The sequence below is a fragment of the Helianthus annuus genome, chromosome 16 (assembly GCF_002127325.2).
Source record: "Helianthus annuus cultivar XRQ/B chromosome 16, HanXRQr2.0-SUNRISE, whole genome shotgun sequence".
Taxonomy (NCBI): domain Eukaryota; kingdom Viridiplantae; phylum Streptophyta; class Magnoliopsida; order Asterales; family Asteraceae; genus Helianthus; species Helianthus annuus.
This window is the reverse complement of record NC_035448.2, coordinates 97,010,284-97,029,138: the sequence shown is the minus strand read 5'-3', so window position 1 is coordinate 97,029,138 and position 18,855 is coordinate 97,010,284. Positions and strand designations below refer to the sequence as shown.

At 37.3% G+C, this 18,855-nt stretch overlaps 1 protein-coding gene across 1 annotated transcript; it reads left to right on the top strand.

Moving 5' to 3' along the window:
* Positions 1 to 613: 613 nt before the first annotated feature.
* Positions 614 to 1,699, top strand: LOC110882026. The gene is made up of 2 exons (XM_022130133.2): positions 614 to 1,040; positions 1,630 to 1,699. Exons 1-2 carry the CDS (start codon positions 651 to 653, stop codon positions 1,642 to 1,644), a joined length of 405 nt encoding a protein of 134 aa, XP_021985825.2. The 5' UTR covers positions 614 to 650; the 3' UTR covers positions 1,645 to 1,699.
* The last annotated feature ends 17,156 nt before the right edge of the window (positions 1,700 to 18,855 follow it).

Sequence of the window (18,855 nt, the reverse complement as noted above, 5' to 3'; positions counted from 1 at the left end):
CTCAAATGGATCTAGAAGAAATACTTCCTTCAAAGGCTGCTCAGAATCGTCAACTTCTGAATGCCTTGCCTAAGAGTTGGGATAATCACGTTGCTATGATCAAGCGGACCAAAGATCTCGCAAGATGCACCTTGACTGAAATGATTTCACACATCAAAGCATGTGAGCTTGATGACAAGCAACGGGAGAATAATCACAAGTCCAGTTTGTTAGCCGCAGGCATTTCTGTTTCTTCCACCAATCCAAGCAATGACAACACTGCACTGATTTCACAAAATGGATCGAAAAAGGCTACCTCTGGGTCAACCACTACTGTGCATTACTCTAGCTCAAGCTCCTCATCGCCTGCAGCAAAAATCGCCGCACCTTCTTCAGCAAAATCTGAGCTCATCGCCTTCTTTTCTCAGCAATCGAAAGAGAATCTGGAGGTCGCTGCTTCTGTGATAAGTTGTTTGAATGCTTTTGTTGCAGGTAAAATACAACCTCCAAGCTGGTCGTTGAATGATCTATTTCAGTATCATCCTGAAGATGTGGAGGAGATGGACATCACCTGGCAAATGGCAATGGCAGCATTCAGAGCACAAAGATTTGCACAAAAGACTGGCAGAAATAGATGGGGCTCTTCTTTCTCAAACTCTGCAAATGTTCCAATGAAGTTACGCTGCTACAACTGCCATGAGCAAGGTCATTTGGCAAGAAACTGTCCTAAGCCCAAAAACAACAACAAAGACTTTACTCCTGCGCATCCTGCTCCTCCAAACCCTGAAAGGGCTCTTGTGACGACAAACGATTCAGCTGTTGCTGGTGAAGGAACTCAGAGTTCAGCCCTTGCTGTTCAACCAAGTGCAGATTTCAATTGGGATGATGAAATTCAACGTCTGAACATCTCTCAACCAGAAATCCAGAGTGCTGCTCAAAACATAGCATTCATGACTTCAGAGGAAAAGGACTCTTCGCCAGATGCTGAGCCTCAAGCTGAGAACTTTGCATTCATGACCAAAATCCTGTCAGCTCCTGTTCATGGACTCACTGCTGAAGAGGTACGTTCTATTTTCTGTACTACTGAATGCAGAGAAAGAGTTGAGGCTTATAGAATACATAATGCTGAACTTATTCAAGATTATCAAGATCTTAAGAATAAAAACTTTACTTTGGCCAAAAATGAAAAACTTTACAAAGAAAAAATTGAGGCCCAAAGAAAAGATATAGTTCAGCTAAAAGAAGACCTCAGTGCTAAAAATTGTAATTTCCTAGATGCTCTAGCCACAATTAGCGACCTGACCAAAGAATTAGAGGACTTGAAAGTCAAATATCAGATAAATGAAATCAATATTAAAAAATTTGACACCTCTAGTAATTTGGTCAAGAACATTTGTGACATACAACTAGAGTATAAAGAAAAGAAAGGGGCTGGATTGGGATACACAAAAACTCCTCCTCCATACAATCATAACTACACTTATATGCCTTTTACGGAAGAGGAGTTACTCAATGAGGGCAAGATGACTTACGGTCCAAAAACCGATAAGTCATCGATCAACAACAAATCTGTTGATAAACAACCAGGTCATACAATGAATTTTGTCTCAAAAGGAAATGTTGATCCTAACCAGTCGTTTGCATGTGCAGAAAAAGTTGATGTGAAATGTGAAGAGACACTTGGGGGAGAACAAGTTTTAAATTCTGATTCACAAAAACCTCGTTTTGATGAAAATAATCCTGATCTTATTTTGGGACAAAGTATTTTTAGCATGTTACTTTCTTTAGCTGGTAATGGGCCTGATGTTTTGGGCAAGACTGATGATGTTTGTGTTGAAACTGTGAACGTTAATTCTGGTGATGAATTTTCTTCGGTTAATAATTGTGAATGTGATGGTTCTAATATGTCAGATGATAGTGTTGCAGGTGAGGTCCCTCAGGATACATTCAGTGAAACCACTGACACTTCTTCTCAAGAAAATCACGAATGTCCTGATTCTTCTTCTGAATCGGTCTCAGTGGGAGTCCCTAATGCTGAATCTTGTGGGACCCCATTGGAAATCGTTGATACACATGTTGAAGAAGCATGTGTTAGTGAAATTTCAAATGCTTCTGAAATTGAAACTGAATCAAAAATCATCGACAAAGAATTAAATGGTAATTTGAACGTAAAATCTTCAACAGATGTTTTACCAAATAAAACTGATCTCAAATCGTCAGATTTTCAAGGAAAAGGTAATCACAGTAAGAAAGTCGTGTCTGAATTGCAACATACATCACATGCTTGTGAAACGTCGAATCAGGTGAACCCAGATCGCTCTAAACGAAAGTCAGCAAAAATCGCCAAACCTGAAAAGCAAAGCAGGAACAATTTTCAGAAAAACCCGAAACTCCACACATTGAAACGACAAACTTGTTTCAACTGTGGAATTGCGGGACATATTGCACGAAATTGTGTCCATCCCCCAAAGAAGTCATCTGAGCACAAAGGTTTCAAAAATCAGAAGGATAGATCAAATCGAACTAGTTGTTCTAAGCCCATGAACGTCACGAAGACAGAGGCAATGAAGAATAACAGTCGAAGGACCAAGCCTTCTGATTTAGACTGGAATGCAGCCAAACGAAGAAACCAACAGAATCAAAAAATTTTTCAAAGACACAAACAAAATGTTTTTGATAATTATTGTTCTAACTGGTCATATCAACACTGGAAACCAAAGGTAAAGGCTGCCCAGTCGAACATGAATGCAAATCCTTTTGTCAACAGAGATAAATCAAAATTTTTGAATAAAGATAATCTGATTTGGCAAAAAGTAACGTACATTGATGCATATGGAAAACCCAGATCCACTATGGGTTGGGTTCCCAAATCTAACTAATCTCGCAAATCGTGCAGGAACAGCTATGGAGGACTACCGTGCGCCTCTGGTACATGGATAGTGGCTGTTCCAGGCATATGACAGGGGACTTGACTCAGCTGGTCAATGTAAAAGAATTTGACGGGGGTTATGTCTCTTTTGCGGGAGGAGAATCTGGTAGAATCACACTGAAGGGAACTGTGAAAAACGGTGTCTTAAGCTTCGAAAATGTGAATTATGTTCCTGAACTGAAACACAATTTGTTGAGCATTTCGCAAATTTGTGACCGAGGAAATTCGGTGCATTTTACAAAAAAGGGATGTTATGTTTTGAAGCCAGGGATTGTCATTCCTGAAGATTGGTTCTTAATGACTGCCGAGAGAAAAGGAAATGCTTATGTCATCGATATGAACAAGAAGCCATGTGAAGAGATCACTTGCTTGTTTTCGAAGATATCAGAACATGATGGTCTATTGTGGCATCGTCGTCTCGGGCACGTGAACATGAAAAATTTAAATCGCCTTGCCAAAGGTCAGCTGGTTCGTGATCTGCCAATCAAAGATTTTATGTTGGTAGAGAAATGTGTTGCCTGCGCTAAAGGCAAAGCTCATCGAAAGCCGCACAAGTCTAAGTCTACACCCTCAACCAAGGCTGTTCTTGAGTTACTTCATATGGACCTTTTTGGGCCCGTGAATGTTTTAAGCATTGGCAAGAAGGCATATTGTCTCGTGATAGTTGATGACTATTCACGATACACCTGGGTGTATTTTCTAAGTCACAAGAGTGAGGCAGCAGTTTTGATCAAACAATTCATCACCTTGGTGGAAAATCAAGCTAGTAAAAGGGTTAAGGCGATTCGATCAGATAATGGGACAGAATTCAAAAACGTTACCATGAATTCTTTCTGTGCAGAGAAGGGAATTGATCAACAGTACAGTGCTCCTCGTACTCCACAGCAGAACGGTGTTGCTGAAAGGCGAAATCGTACTCTTATAGAGGCTGCACGTACTATGCTGGCTGACTCCAAGCTTCCTAGTTTCTTCTGGGCTGAAGCTGTTAGCACGGCCTGTTATGTCCAGAATCATGCTTTAGTAAATAAACGTCACATGAAAACTCCTTATGAGATTCTGGAAGGAAATAAACCTTCGGTTTCACACTTTCGTATCTTTGGTTGTCCATGTGTGTTATTACTAATGGACACTAATGGAAAGTTTGAAGTCAAAGGAGACGACTGTTATTTTGTTGGATACTCTAAAGGCTCAGCTTATAGAGTGTACAACAAAGTAACCAAAAAGGTCGTTGAGTCGTGCAACATTGAATGGCTAGAGGAAAACTCTACGGATGCTAGAGTCGGCCCAGATTGGTTATATGATTATGCTACTTTGTTTAAATCTTTTAACGTGTTGCCAAGTGTTTCTACAGGTGCAGGAACGCCGATGCCGCATCAACCACTGTCATTTGGTGACACTGAGGAAGAAGAACAATCCGTAAGCGAATCAAAAAGCCACACCGTTGATCCCCCGGGGATAGTTTTTACTCCTCACCCTTCACCACAACAGGTGTCCCATCACTCCCCTGAAGGTGCTTCAACAAGTGGTGCTTCACCCAGTGTTTCAGGATCTTCATTGTTTCCTGATCCGATTCCGGAGGATTGTTCTGTTGTCACTCCATTCATCCATCACTCTACAGCACCTAATGAGGGGGAGTCAAGCCATACCATTTCTGCTGATCAAAATGCTGCTTCCGAAGACGAGATAGCTCCAGATATAGCCATACCTACAAATGTCCAGCGAAATCATCCTATAGAGAATGTCATTGGTCCTGTCAACGCAGGGGTCATGACAAGGAGTCAATCTGGAGTCATCAATACTTGTTTATACTCTTGCTATCTTTCTCAGATTGAACCTAAATCCGTTGATATCGCTTTGCAGGAACCTGGATGGGTTGATGCAATGCACGAAGAATTGAACCAATTTGAGAAGCTTGGAGTATGGAAACTTGTCAAGTTGCCAGAGGGAAAGCGTAAACTTGGAACAAGATGGGTTTTTCGAAACAAGCAAGATTCTGCTGGGGTCATTGTTCGCAACAAGGCAAGGCTGGTAGTTCAGGGATTTAAACAGATTGAAGGTCTGGATTATGATGAAGTATATGCTCCAGTTGCACGACTTGAAGCCATCCGGATCTTCTTAGCTTACGCGTCATACATGGGATTCACTGTTTATCAGATGGATGTCAAGACTGCGTTTCTCTATGGAGATGTGAAGGAAGAAATTTTTGTCGAGCAGCCACCAGGGTTTGTACATCCAGATTATCCTGGCTACGCCTACAAGCTGGACAAGGCACTTTACGGCTTACACCAAGCTCCTCGAGCCTGGTATGCCACATTAACTGAGCATCTTTTGGCTCACGGGTATACACGTGGCACCATAGACCAGACTCTGTTTATTAAGAAGGTGGGAAGTGATCAAATCCTGGTTCAGATTTATGTCGATGATATCATTTTCGGATCTACGAGCGAGGATCTCTGCAAGGAATTCGAGAGGGTTATGAAGAAGAAGTTTGAAATGAGTGCTCTTGGAGAAATGACACTGTTTCTGGGATTGCAAGTCAAACAGAGTTCGCAAGGGATTCTTATCCATCAAGGGAAGTATGTGGATGATGTACTGGCGAAATTCAAGTTTACGGATGCTAAGCCTGCTGAAACACCAATGGCAGAGAGGCCACTATTGACTGAAGATGAAGAAGGAGAGTCTGTAAATCAACGTCAATACAGGTCTATGATCGGGTCGTTGATGTATCTCACAGCCAGCCGTCCGGACATCATGTTTGCTGTCTGCAACTGTGCACGCTATCAGGCTAATCCTAAAACTTCTCATCTTACTGCTGTTAAAAGGATCTTTCGGTATCTTAAAGGCCGACCTCGGTTTGGCCTGTGGTATCCGAGGGATTCCAATTTTGACTTGTTTGCTTTCTCTGACAGCAATTTTGGAGGTACTGATAGTGACAGGAAATCTACATCTGCGGGATGCCAATTCTTGGGTGATCGGCTCATCTCTTGGCAATGCAAGAAACAACAAACAGTGGCGATATCCACAGCTGAAGCTGAGTATGTTGCTGCTTCTGCTTCTTGTTCTCAAGTGGTGTGGATGCAACATCAATTGCAGGATTATGGTTTGACTTATCTTAACACTACTATTTACAGCGATAATGATGCTGCAATTCAAATTGTTCGGAATCCTGTCTTTCACTCCAAAACCAAGCACATTGATATTAAAGTCCATTTTATCCGAGACTGCTTTGACAGAGGCCTTATCACTCTTGAACAAATCGACACAGATGCAAATGCAGCCGATTTGTTCACCAAGCCTGTCAGCAGCTCGAAATTCAGAGTGCTTGTGGATTTTCTGAAAATGATCCGTTTTACTGACTGAGCATGTTTTTGTTTCGTATGTAAATTTGTTCATAAAGTTTTTCTATTCGTAGGTAGTTTTTTATTTATGCACAAATTTAGGGGGAGAAAAATTCGAAAATACAAAAACATTAAAAAAATTAAAAAATACAAAAACATTAAAAAAATTAAAAAAATAAAAAAAGGAAGAAGGGGGAAAGCAAGCGTTGCAATGACTGGGAAATGAAATGAACTTTCACTTTATGGTCAAGGGCTGACTCATGTAAGACCAGTATCGAAATAGTTTGACTCTAGTATGATGTGTTGGCAGGCTCTATCCTTAAGATTGGAAACAATAGCTGTTTCTGTTCAGAACTAAACTAGTACATGACCTCAGAAAAGAAAATCACTTGGAATTAGCTCATGTCTATTTGAATGTTTGTATGTTTTTCCCGATACACACAATTTTGATCTGATTCTGAAATCTTATCTGAAAAAGTCGTGTACCTCCTCTGCTGCATCCAGATACATGCTGACCTGGAGGTGCTAGGCAACGTCAGCTTCTGCTGCATCCAGATACATGCTGACCTAGCTGTACGTTGTCGATCTGTAGATCAATTAACACCCGAAAGAGGCCCTCTAGTGCCCAAAAGAAACCCAATAAACCTATATCAAATTGAGAAAACTCATTTGATCTGTATATTATACCATCTCAATCTAAGATCTATTCTGTTCTCTTCTCAATCTATTCCCAGTTAAGATTTCAGAAATTTGGATTGGACTTGTGAAATATGTGGTAGGGAAACTGCTTGCATGATAGAGTGAGCTGTGCATAATTCCAGGATTTGATTAGTATTTGTTTGGGTGCTCATTATTAAAAATATCAAAACATGATAAAATGAGATACAGGCAGTTGTATGGAAAAGATCTAGGGAGATGAGTTTAAGAGGACAAATATACTGGCAATCGTCTAGATCATCCTCTAGTAGATCAGTGTTGATAAGTGAAGTCAAGCCCGAAACCCCGTGATTTGATCCCTGAGTAATCTTTGTTGTTTTCCCATTTTGTTTATAAATAATGTATATTTAATTATGTATTTTTGGTTTTAGGTTTTTCAACAAATCTTGCTCAGAAAGTTTGAATGGATTATAAATTAAATGTGTTGATAAATGGTTTGTAACTTGATTAAATCTGATTTAAAAATTGTTTAAGAAAATCCATTGAAAAATCCTGGTCCAACGAGCCCAATGTTTGGCCCAAGCCCATTTGATGGGCTGATGTATAAAGGGGAGATTTCGAGTCGAGACCTCATAACTCACTCGAAATCTTCAAGGTTTTTCTCTCAAAGAATTCCGAAAGTCATCCTCTGCTCTCCGGTCTCGACTCATAATTTCCGGTCTCGACTCATAATTTCCGGTCTCGACTCATAATTTCCGGTCTCGACTCATAAGTCTCCGGTCTCGACTCATATTTTTGAAGGTACTTTGATGATCTGCTTGAAGTTTTGCAGGTCTGATGATGATAAGTTGAAGATTTGAAGAAATTGAAGAACCCTAAAAAATAACATAATCTGGTCTTCAAAGTTTTTTGATGGTGTTATGGGGTTTTGATCCAAAATGTTTGAAAGTCAAAGTGTTCGTGGATAAGGACTCGAGACTGTTGGTTGCGAGTCGCAACCTTATCATCACTACTCGAGATCTGTTGTCTCGACTCATGGTCTCGACTCATGGTCTCGACTCGTGGTTTTGACTCATGGTCTCGACTCATGGTCTCGACTCATGGTTCAACTGTGACATTGGTTGCGACTCAAAACTTCTGATTGTGATTCGTGATTTCGAGTCAAAAACATCTTGTTTGGAGTTGATTTTTGATAATTGATAATTGTGTATGTTTGTGACACACTTTTGGTTTGTGCAGATAATGGATTTGAAGTTTATAGCAACTCATAATCAGGCAGGATTCTTGGCACCTCCTCCAGAGAAACATCGGAGATTATACTCTTCGCTCATGAAAGGTCTAAACAGCTGTCGTATTGTTCACGCATTACGAGACAATCCAGTCATTTATGAAGGCCTCATTCAAGATTTCTGGAAGAATGCGAAGATCGAGGTGGTTGAAGGAAAGGGAGTTATTGTGTCTGAAATTCAGAAGATCACGATTACAATAACAGAGCAGATGATTCGTGAGGTGTTGCAGTTTAATGATCAAGACTCGGATTCAATTGAGGTTCCAGCTGGTACAGTTGAGGCTATTCTACCCAGACTCAGTTATGAAGGCAAATATCCCCCTCTGATCAAGAAATTTGTGCATCCGTACTGGAGGTTGTTAGTGCACATGTTTCTGTTGTGCATATCTGAGAATCGGGGAGGAACTGATCAGTTAAATAGTACACAGACTGCTGCTTTGGTGTGTGTAATCACAAATGAGCCATTCAACTACTCGAAGTATGTTTTGGAGGCTATGAAAAGAAATGTTCTAGGAGTCAGGAAGGATAAGTTCCTTATGTATCCAAGGTTTATTCAGATGATCCTCAATGCAAGTTATCCGCAGTTGGTGAAAACTGGAAACACATTAGAGTTTAAACCAATGGGTCCCGCGTGTTTTGGCGCGCTTACTACGAAGAAGAGTACAGAAAGGAAGTTTGAAGGAAAAATTCCCTTAGAGAAGTTTGGTCAGTTCGCTGAAACTGAAGATGTTGCTGCTGAACCAGTCATAGATCAACCAATTCAAGCTAATGTTGGACCGGCTGTTGCTATAGTTGCTGAAGAGCATGATGTTCAAAGAGGATTTGAGAATGAGCTTGTGAATATTGATTCAGATGAGGAAGGTGTTGAGATTTCGTTTGATTCTGATGAGGATATGGAGCTTCCACCTGAAGCTGGAGTTTCTGATGCTGTTTCAACTGCTCCACCTGTGATTTCTACTGAAGTTTTGGCTCAGTTATTAAAGACAGTGACTGAAAAGATGGGAAAGCCTCCTTCTGATCTTTCAGTTCCAAATGAAGAGTCAAGTGAACGTCCAAAGGATCCTGATTCCCTTCCAGTTAAGCGGAAAAGGAGGGATCCTCGGCTCGGTATGTATGTTGAGAAGAACAAAGATCAATCCTTGAACGCTGATGAAGATGATGAGGATCTGTATGATTTTGATTTTGAGAAGAGTGTTGCTGATGCTACCAACCCCTCCACAGATACTTTTGAGGGTCTGTTTGATGTTGATACTCAAAGAACTGATATGGAAACCACTGATGTTACTGTTGAAGTTCAAGCTGCAAGTGTTGCTTCAGAGCCTGCTGGTGATGTATTGCTGGGTGCTTCTGATTCTGCCGGCCCCTCCAATGTTGTTCATGATGTGCCGAGCAGTTCTAGTGGTAAAAGGCCTGAGGAACCGTTGAGAATGCCGTTTGATGATGATTCTAGTGATGAAGATGAATTTATTAGTATGAGAGAGATGAAGAGAAGATTAGTTGTTGTTGAACAAGATTCGATTCACAAAGAAGCAAAGATCATCCAACTTGAAGATGTCATAGTAAAGAAGGATCAACAGATTGAGCAATTGCAAGGAGATGTGAGTTTGTTATTCTCTATGGTCTATGATTTACGTGGTAAGCTTGAGAAAAAGTTTGGACAGGAGTTTTCTGATCCAACAGATGTTGAGAACCGAAAGAAGGCCTTTGAAGAAGATAATGCTGAAAAGAATGCTGCGATGGAGAAATATTTTGAAAGAGTTACTGATCCAGAAGCAGCGAAAGCAAAGGCAGAAAGAATTAAAAGAAAAAGAGAGTTGGTGATTTTGAAAAACAAGAATCTGAATCCAGATGATGTTGATGCTCAGGCTTCTCATCATATGATGGATGTTGGTGAGACTTTGTATGATAAAGTTGGCAATCGCTCGGGAGTGGTAAGCTGGGGTTATGACCACGACAGGCATAGGTGGTGGATTAAGAGAAAAGTTGGTCCGGTGGAGTGGTATAAACATCCTGGCCAGTTTCAATCGTTTACAAAGGTTGATCTGACAGAATTATCTAATGCTCCTTATGTTGATGATAACCCTGGAGGTCCTGGACACATATTTTTCGAAAGGTTGAAGAGGGAAGTTCAACATAACTTTCCATCGATGCGCACTGCTGACTCAATTGTTAAACCTCTTAAGGGTGTCCGGGATTCATTTACCAAAAAGCGCATGAAAGTAGTGCACTGGCCGGTAACAGACAAAGAGAAGGTGATACCGTTGGTCAAGAAGATTCCACAAGGTGCTCTGAAGTCTCTGCATTTTTGGGCTTATGATGAGCGTCTTGGTCAGGCTGTGTTCGTTTGTGATGGTGATGTCAGCTTCCGTTTAGTTGATCAAGTGGATGTGTTAAACATTGCTCTTGAAGATTTGGAGGTCTTAGCTCAAAATCAGATTCGTGCAACTGAAAAGTATGAAGATATCGCGAAGGGTTGGACTGCCGCTGTTGCGTCCGCTATTCACATTCGCAAAGTTGGATTTGGTGGTTTTCAAGATCGTTTGGGAGGTAGTAGCAACACTTGAAGAATCAAGAACCTGCATGCATAAACCTAGGGGGAGATTGTTGGAACCTGAAGGTTTATTCATGCAGGTGAATATAGTACAGGGGTTACAAGGGTTGTTTTTGTTATTTCTTTATATATATTTTGGGCCGGTTTGGATGTTATAGGGCCGACTCGCAACCCATTAGTTATAGGGCTTATGTTTCGGTCCTAGTGTCTAGTATATATACACACCTCAACCTTAGGGTTGAGGTTGTTGGTTGGGTAACCGGTTGCGAGTCCCTGTTCTTGTATCAGTCTTCGGTCATCGTTGAATGCAAGAACTATTTGGTTTGTGATTTCTATTGCTCTCAATTATCATTGATTGTTATTGTTATTGTTTAATCTTGAATCGTCTTGTGACTGAATTCCGCGCTTTCACAAGATATTATTGATATCATTGATTGATCCTGTACGGGTTTTACATTTTACGAAAACTTTTTTGACGTTTTACGTTTTACAATTTACATAAAAAAGTTTACGTTTTACAATTGACATAAAAAAAGTTTTACGTTTTACATAGAATTTTATGTTTTACGTTTTACGTTTTACAGGTTACATAAAAAAAATTTACGTTTTACGTTAAAAAGTTTTTACATAAAAAAGTTTTTCGTTTTACGTTAAAAAGTTTTTACATAAAAGTTTTCGTTTTACGTTAAAAAGTTTACGTTTTACATTTTATGTTAAAAAGTTTACGTTTTACGTTTTACGTTAAAAAGTTTAGGTTTTACGGTTTATGTTTTACGTTAAAAAGTTTACGTTTTACGTATTTAGTTTACGTTTTATGTTAAAAAGTTTTTACATAAAAGTTTCTAGACACCACCACCTCCAACACCACCACCGCGAACACCGTCGGGCCACCCCTGAAACCGATGTTGGAAGTATAAATGTTTCGTATAACGGATTTTTCGAAAATCGGGCAGAGTTTCCTCTGTTTTGGACAATCCCAACAACTAAGTGTCGATTTATTTTTTTAAAATACAACAATAAACCAATTACAATTATCAATATATATAGTTTTCGTCGAAATGCTAAAACATAACAAATTTCTAATCCAGTCGGTTCGATCTCGGGCCGCGTATAACTAAAAATCTATAACTATATAAACAAGATTTTCGCATTGTTTAAATTGTTACCGGGTCTGGTTTTGACTGTGGTTGACTGTTGTTGACCGGCAGTGAAGTGAGACCAGCTTTGACCGAGACCCGAAACCACACCCGAACCGCGGCTGACCAGCTTTGACCGAGACCTGAAACCGAGCCAAAAACCCGAACCAAAACTCAAACCACATCAGAATCTGAGCAGGAAATCTAAGCCGAACTTGAACCAAACACACTCACCTCTACTGCAGTCGTCGCCGGTGCAGCTCCGGCGCCAGCCAGCTGTCGTCGTCACCATCAACATCGTCATCTTCAACATTAACACCCTTTTCATCATACCCTCCATCCCAAACAAAAAGGGTCAACTACAATTCAACAAAAGTCATCAACTTTATCACAAAATATATGAAAAGATGTAGAGAAATTGATCTAGTGGGTTAAAAGATAAGTGGGTGTTGAAAAGGATTTGTGGGTATGGTGGGTTTTGATTAAAGATCATGGCCAGGCCACCTATGAGCATGCCGTCATGTTCAAGATGCGTGCTTGTTCTTCAACACCTTTTTCAATTTCTTAATTTTAATTTCTTCACCCTTTATAAAGAATATTTTGTGTTTTGTATTGCGGGTTGGGGTTTCATTCAGAATGGCGGCGGTGGTGATGTCGCCGGAATTTGATGAAGATGATGAAAAGTTCTTTGAGGATGAAGATTTGAGTGAGGGGTGAGTTTCAAACGAGGAGAGAGTGACAAAAGAGGGTTTTAAATAAATCTGACAATTTTAAAAAACTGATGGTTTTAAATGTGGAGAGAGGTAGAGATTTGATATTTGGGGTAAATGACTAAACTACCCTTTTTGTTGGCAGAATATGATTGGTGGAGAGTGTGTTTTCATTTTAGCGCTCCCCTATATATATATATAAATATAGGATTAGGTTAACGTATAATGGCCCTTATCGTACAATATGTACGCGATCATCTTAGCCGTCCGATCTGGTGCGAATTCACTTTTGAACATGCGATTTGTGCTGAAAAACCAACATGCGAAATTGCTTTATATACCAAGATGCGATTTCATCATATTTACCAACATGTGAAATTACTACAAAAAAACCAACATGCGATTTCGAACATGCTTTTTAAAATAGATAAATCAAAATAGATAAATAAAAACATTGTTAAGTATTCTATCGTATAGTATAATATATGTCTCGTATAGGCCTATGCATGTAGTATCGTATCATATAGTGTAGTATAAATCTCGTATAGGCCTATATGTGTAATATAATATTGTATCCTATCGTATCGTATAGTGTAGTAAAAACATTGTTAAGTATTCTATCGTATAATATAATATAGGTATCGTATAAGTCTATGGATGTAGTATCGTATCATATAGTGTAGTATAAATCTCGTATAGGCCTATACGTGTAATATAATATTGTATCCTATCGTATCGTATTATATAGTGTAGTATAGGCATAAATGTGTAGTATTGTCTCGTATAGGCTTATAGCTGTAGTATCGTATCATATAGTGTAGTATAAGTCTTGTATAGGCCCCGTATGGGCTTATAGGTCTCATATAGGTTATGGATGTAGTATAGGTCCCACGTAGGCCTATAGGTGTAGTATAAGTCTCGTATAGGACTATATGTGTAGGTTAGTCCCGTATAAGCTTATAGGTCTCGTATATGTGTACTTTAGGACCCGTATAGGCCTATACTATACTATAGGTCTATACGCGGCGTATATAAAGGGTCAAAAAGACAATTTTACCCCTGGTTTGGCTGCGTATAGCCCCCAATCAAGGGGTACAATGGTTTTTTTTTTATTATACGCTGCGTATAGCCCTGTATGTGGCATATATGTGGGACAAGTTTGGTAAAAAGACCATTTTACCCATGTATTGGAGGCTATACGTAGCCCAAACTAGGGGTAAAATTGTCTTTTTGACCCTTTATATACGTTGCGTACCATACACAGCGTATATAAAGGTTGTTTTGTTAGAAACATTTATACAATGTTGTCTTTTTGACCTTTTATATACGTTGTGTATAGGCCTATATGTAGCATATAGGAACAGCCAGACCAGAACTGAATTCAGTCAGACACTGATTTTTATGCAACCCTATACGTTGGGTATATGTTTATACGCAGTGTATATAAACCCTAAAGTGTGTAAATAGATACCTTTAATATACCAATAGTTTGAGAAAAAAAATCCTGTCTATTTTTACTACCATTTGACTTTTTAGTCACTAGAACTAAATTTTAATTTTTGAGATTATAAACCAAGAATAGATAATAATATTCTCCGTTCTCAACTAATAAATATTAATAACTCACTAATATATCATTACAAAAAAACATGTAGTGTTCTTTTTGTGTAATATTCGATTTTGTATACTTCTGTCTATTAATTTCACTAGTTTTGCATATGTTTACTCTCTCTAGTGAAAATTTAAGGAAACCGAGTGTTATCATCCACAAACATTCACGATAATATAGTTAGATAAAGATTAGTTTTAAAGAGATTTTAAATATAATATATGGATATATTGTTTTTATACAGTTTTCTACGATTTGGTAGCAAGGGCGTCCCAACCTTTATCTTAAGGTGGACGGGCGCACCCCTTGAAAAAATAAAATTTAGTGCTAAATTCCTGGTAAAATCCCGACCGCACCCCTTGAAAATTTTCGTGCGCACCCCTTAGAAATTTTCGACCCCATGAATTTGTAAAAAAATTACGTAAACACCGATTTTTTTAAATACAACCTAATTAACTTTCCACTTAACTAATTAACTTTCACTTTACCCAATTAACTTTCTCTTAACCTTTAACCCAATAAACACACCATAACTCAAGCCCAAACAAATCTAATAATCTAATTTGAACTAAAATATAATAACCTAACCCACCGCAATTTCGGCCACCAAACTCACGATAACAACATCTCATCACTATTTTTGTGTATGGTTCGATTATTTTTTTGTTTTCTTGTTTTATCTGGATTTTTAGGAGAAATACAGTTGTTAAAAAAGTTTGAATTTTTAGTTGTTTTGTTGTTTTTTGAAAGTTTAGTTGATTGATTTTGTTGTTTTAATTAAAGTTGAGTGTGTTTAAATGGTTAATTAGAAGGAATCAACAATTAAAACTTGGGCTTGATTTTAAAGTTGAAAATTATGAAGTTTGGTGATGATTGTTTAAGTGTTTAGTGTTGAAAATTAGTTGTATATGTTATATAGAGAAAGACTTGTTTAGAAAAGTAGCTCTAGATGTTTTGGATAAATTTCAAAAAATGGAAACCTGCAAATCGACATTTTAAATATGTTTGTAACGACGTTTGACATGTTTTTGATAATTAAATAAATTTTAGCTTGATATTCTTTTGTTTTACATGACCCGACCTGACATAAACCGATTTTTTTTTATATACCTAGGGCCTAAAATCTTTAAAAATATTCCATACCCCCGTAAAAAAATTTCTAGGTCTGCCACTGGTAGTCTTAAAATCTAAAATAATGCCTGAAATATCATGTTGAAATGATTTGTCTAGTGCACCAGAACTAAAAGATTCGTTTTTTTTTCAACGTAGTTAATTATCCTAAAAATGAGGACACGTTAACATGTGATTGTGCTCCACGAAAGTCTTATATTATATAAAAAATAGAAAGTCCTCTCGAAATCGAATTGAACTGAGAAATTAAGACAGCGTTCATTTCATGGAATGTGCGTATAAATTGAAATTTGATTTGGAATTTAGGCGTATTCGTTTCTAAGATAGAATGGAACCTGAATGGTATTCTTCAATTCCAATTCTTTCTTTTGTTGAAACGAACAAAGTAAGAAATGAAATTTATATTCCGTTTTCATCAGGATTCCATTTCATTCTATGAAACAAACATTATTTCCTTACGAAATGTATATCGTCTTTTTTAAAAGGTGTGTTGTGAATTTTTTTTTATCAGTGTAAATACTTCTTTTTTCTCTTGACTGTATCGTGTCATAGTCAAAATACATGGTGTCATCATCCGCCGGTAACACCCATAACACATGTTTATGTATTTACGTATTGTTTGACCTTTAAACTACTACTTAAAAACAGTTGGTAGGAGTTAGGACGAGGTGAGATGTGCAACGACGTGTATCTTAGACTACTTTTCTTTAAATTATTGACTATAGTCCATATGTAAGAAATAGTAATATAAACAAGGTCTAAAACCATAGTCCATATGTAAGGAATAGTAATATAAATAAGGTCTAAAACCAGAAGTAGAACTAATTATAAAATCTATTTTTTTAATAGCTTACCAGCCCAATGTTTTAGACTAATAAAAATAATAGGAAAAATTACAAGTTTTTCCTTTATCTATATACCCCTTTTCAGGCGGTATCTTTTTCAACGAATTTTGACAGACTTTGCCCTTTTCTAGGGAATTTTGTTGCAAGTTACGTCCTTTGAGCCTAACTCAGTTAAATTTTTCTGTTAAATCTTATTACATATTGGTAATTTAGTCTTTTTACTTATATAAGGACAAAATTTGTAATTTATTCTTTGAAAAATGTTTCAAAAAATTTATATATATATATATATATATATATATATATATATATATATATATATATATATATATATAGGTAAAGGGTACTGTACAAATTCCCTTATCGTACATTACGTACGCTATAATCTCAGCCGTCCGATCATCTTCCCGCAATGAAAATCGCATGTTGTTTTTTTTTTTGTAATAATTTCGCATGTGATAAATTTGATGAAATAGCAGGTGTTTTTTTGTAACAATTTCGCATGTGTTAATTCAATTTCGCATGTGATAATTTTGATGAAATAGAAGGTTGTTTTTTTTAACAATTTCGCATGTGGTAATTAAATTTCGCATGTGATAATTTTGATGAAATAACAGGTTGTTTTTTTGTAACAATTTCGCATGTGGTAATTCAATTTCGCATGTGATAATTTTGATGAAATAGCATGTTGTTTTTTGTAACAATTTCGCATGTGTAATTTTTGATGAAATCGCATGTTAAAAAACCAACATGCGAAATTGTTACAAAAAAACAACATGCGAATTCAATGCGGGAAGATGATCGGACGGCTGAGATTGTAGCGTACATAATGTACGATAATTTAGAAAACTTGGGAAACTCTAACCTCCCGATTTTTTTTTTAAATTTACACATGTTATATACATGTTTTAAGGGTTTTGGGCAAAAAAATCAAAAAAGCGCCGAGTAGATATTTAAAAAAAAATAAACAAGTTTTGGTGTAACATATGTTACATATATGTCAGATGAATGTAACATATGTTACACCAAAACTTGTTTATTTTTTTTAAAATATCTACTCGGCGCTTTTTTGATTTTTTTTTGCCCATAACCCTTAAAAACATGTATATAACATGTGTAAATTTTTTCAAAAAAAAAAAAAAAAAACATCGGGAGCTTTGAGTTTCCCGGGTTTTCTAACTAAAAGTGGGTTTTCTATACATCCTTCCCCTATATATATAGGGAGGGGCTCATGCGAGAACTCCATTTATTGTGAGAACCGCGAGAACCAATATGAACACAACCTAAAATAGCTAAAAAAAAACCTAACCCCCCCCCCCAAGTTAAATGCTAAAAACTAAAACCCCCAAAAAACCTAAAAAAAAACCTAAACCCCCTCCCCCACCCCCCAAAAACCTAAACCCCCCCCCCCCCGCCCGCCCAAGCTAAAATGCTAAAAACTAAACCCCTCAAAAAACCTAAAAAAAATCTAAAAATAATCTAAAAAAATCTAAAATTTTTTTTTAATATTTTTTATGCTCAAATCGCTACTTTTAGTGGCAAAAAAATTTTTTTTTTTTAATTTTTTTTGCCTTCGAAAAGTAGCGATTTTTATATAAAAAATATTAAAATAAAATTTTTTTGTGTGATTTTTAGCTATTTTTAGGCATTTTTTGTTGTGTTCACATTGGTTCTCGCAATAAGAGGTGGTTCTCGCATGATCTTCTCCCTATATACATATATATATATATAAATGTACATCAGGGCTTAACCTACATTAACATACATGACAAAAAAATATAACGTGCGTTATTATCATAGAACGTGCGTGATTATAGTCCCATGCGTGATTATGTGGTCCCATGCGTGATTATGTGGTCCCATGCGTGATTATGTGGTCCCATGTGTGATTATGTGGTCCCATGCGTGATTATACCCCTGATCCAACGGTTACCATTGTCTCCTACGTGATGTATGATAAGGCTTTTTGTATGTTAACCTTACTCTATATATATATATAGGACAAAGATCCGTTAGGAACCACCATTTATTGCGAGAACCGTGAGAACCAATGTGAACACAACCAGAAATGCCTAAAAATAGCTAAAAAAACACAAATTTTAGCATTTAGCTTGGGGGGGGGGGGTTAGGTTTTTTTTAGGGGGGGGGGTGGGGGTTAGGTTTTTTTAGCTATTTTAGGTTGTGTTCACATTGGTTCTCGCAATAAAGGTGGTTCTCGCATGAACCTTACCATATATATATATATATATATATATATATATATATATATATATATATATAGTTTATTGGGATATATAGGGTTAGGTTAACGTACAATATCCCTTATCGTACAATATGTACGCGCTCATCTCAACCGTCAGATCTTCATCCCACATTGAAATCGCATGTTGGTTTTTTGTAACAATTTCGCGTGCTGTTTTTTTTAACATGCGATTTCATCAAAATTACCACAAGTGAAATTGTTACAAAAAACCAACATGCGATTTCATCAAAATTATCACATGCAATTTCATCCATGCTATTTTATAACATGTGATTTCACTATATCGTATGTATTGTACGTTAAGGGATATTGTATTTTACACTTTCACTATATATATATATATATATATATATACATATATAGGGGAAGGTTCATTGGGGAACACTAAAAAAGTGGGGAACAGTGGGGAACCGACTCAA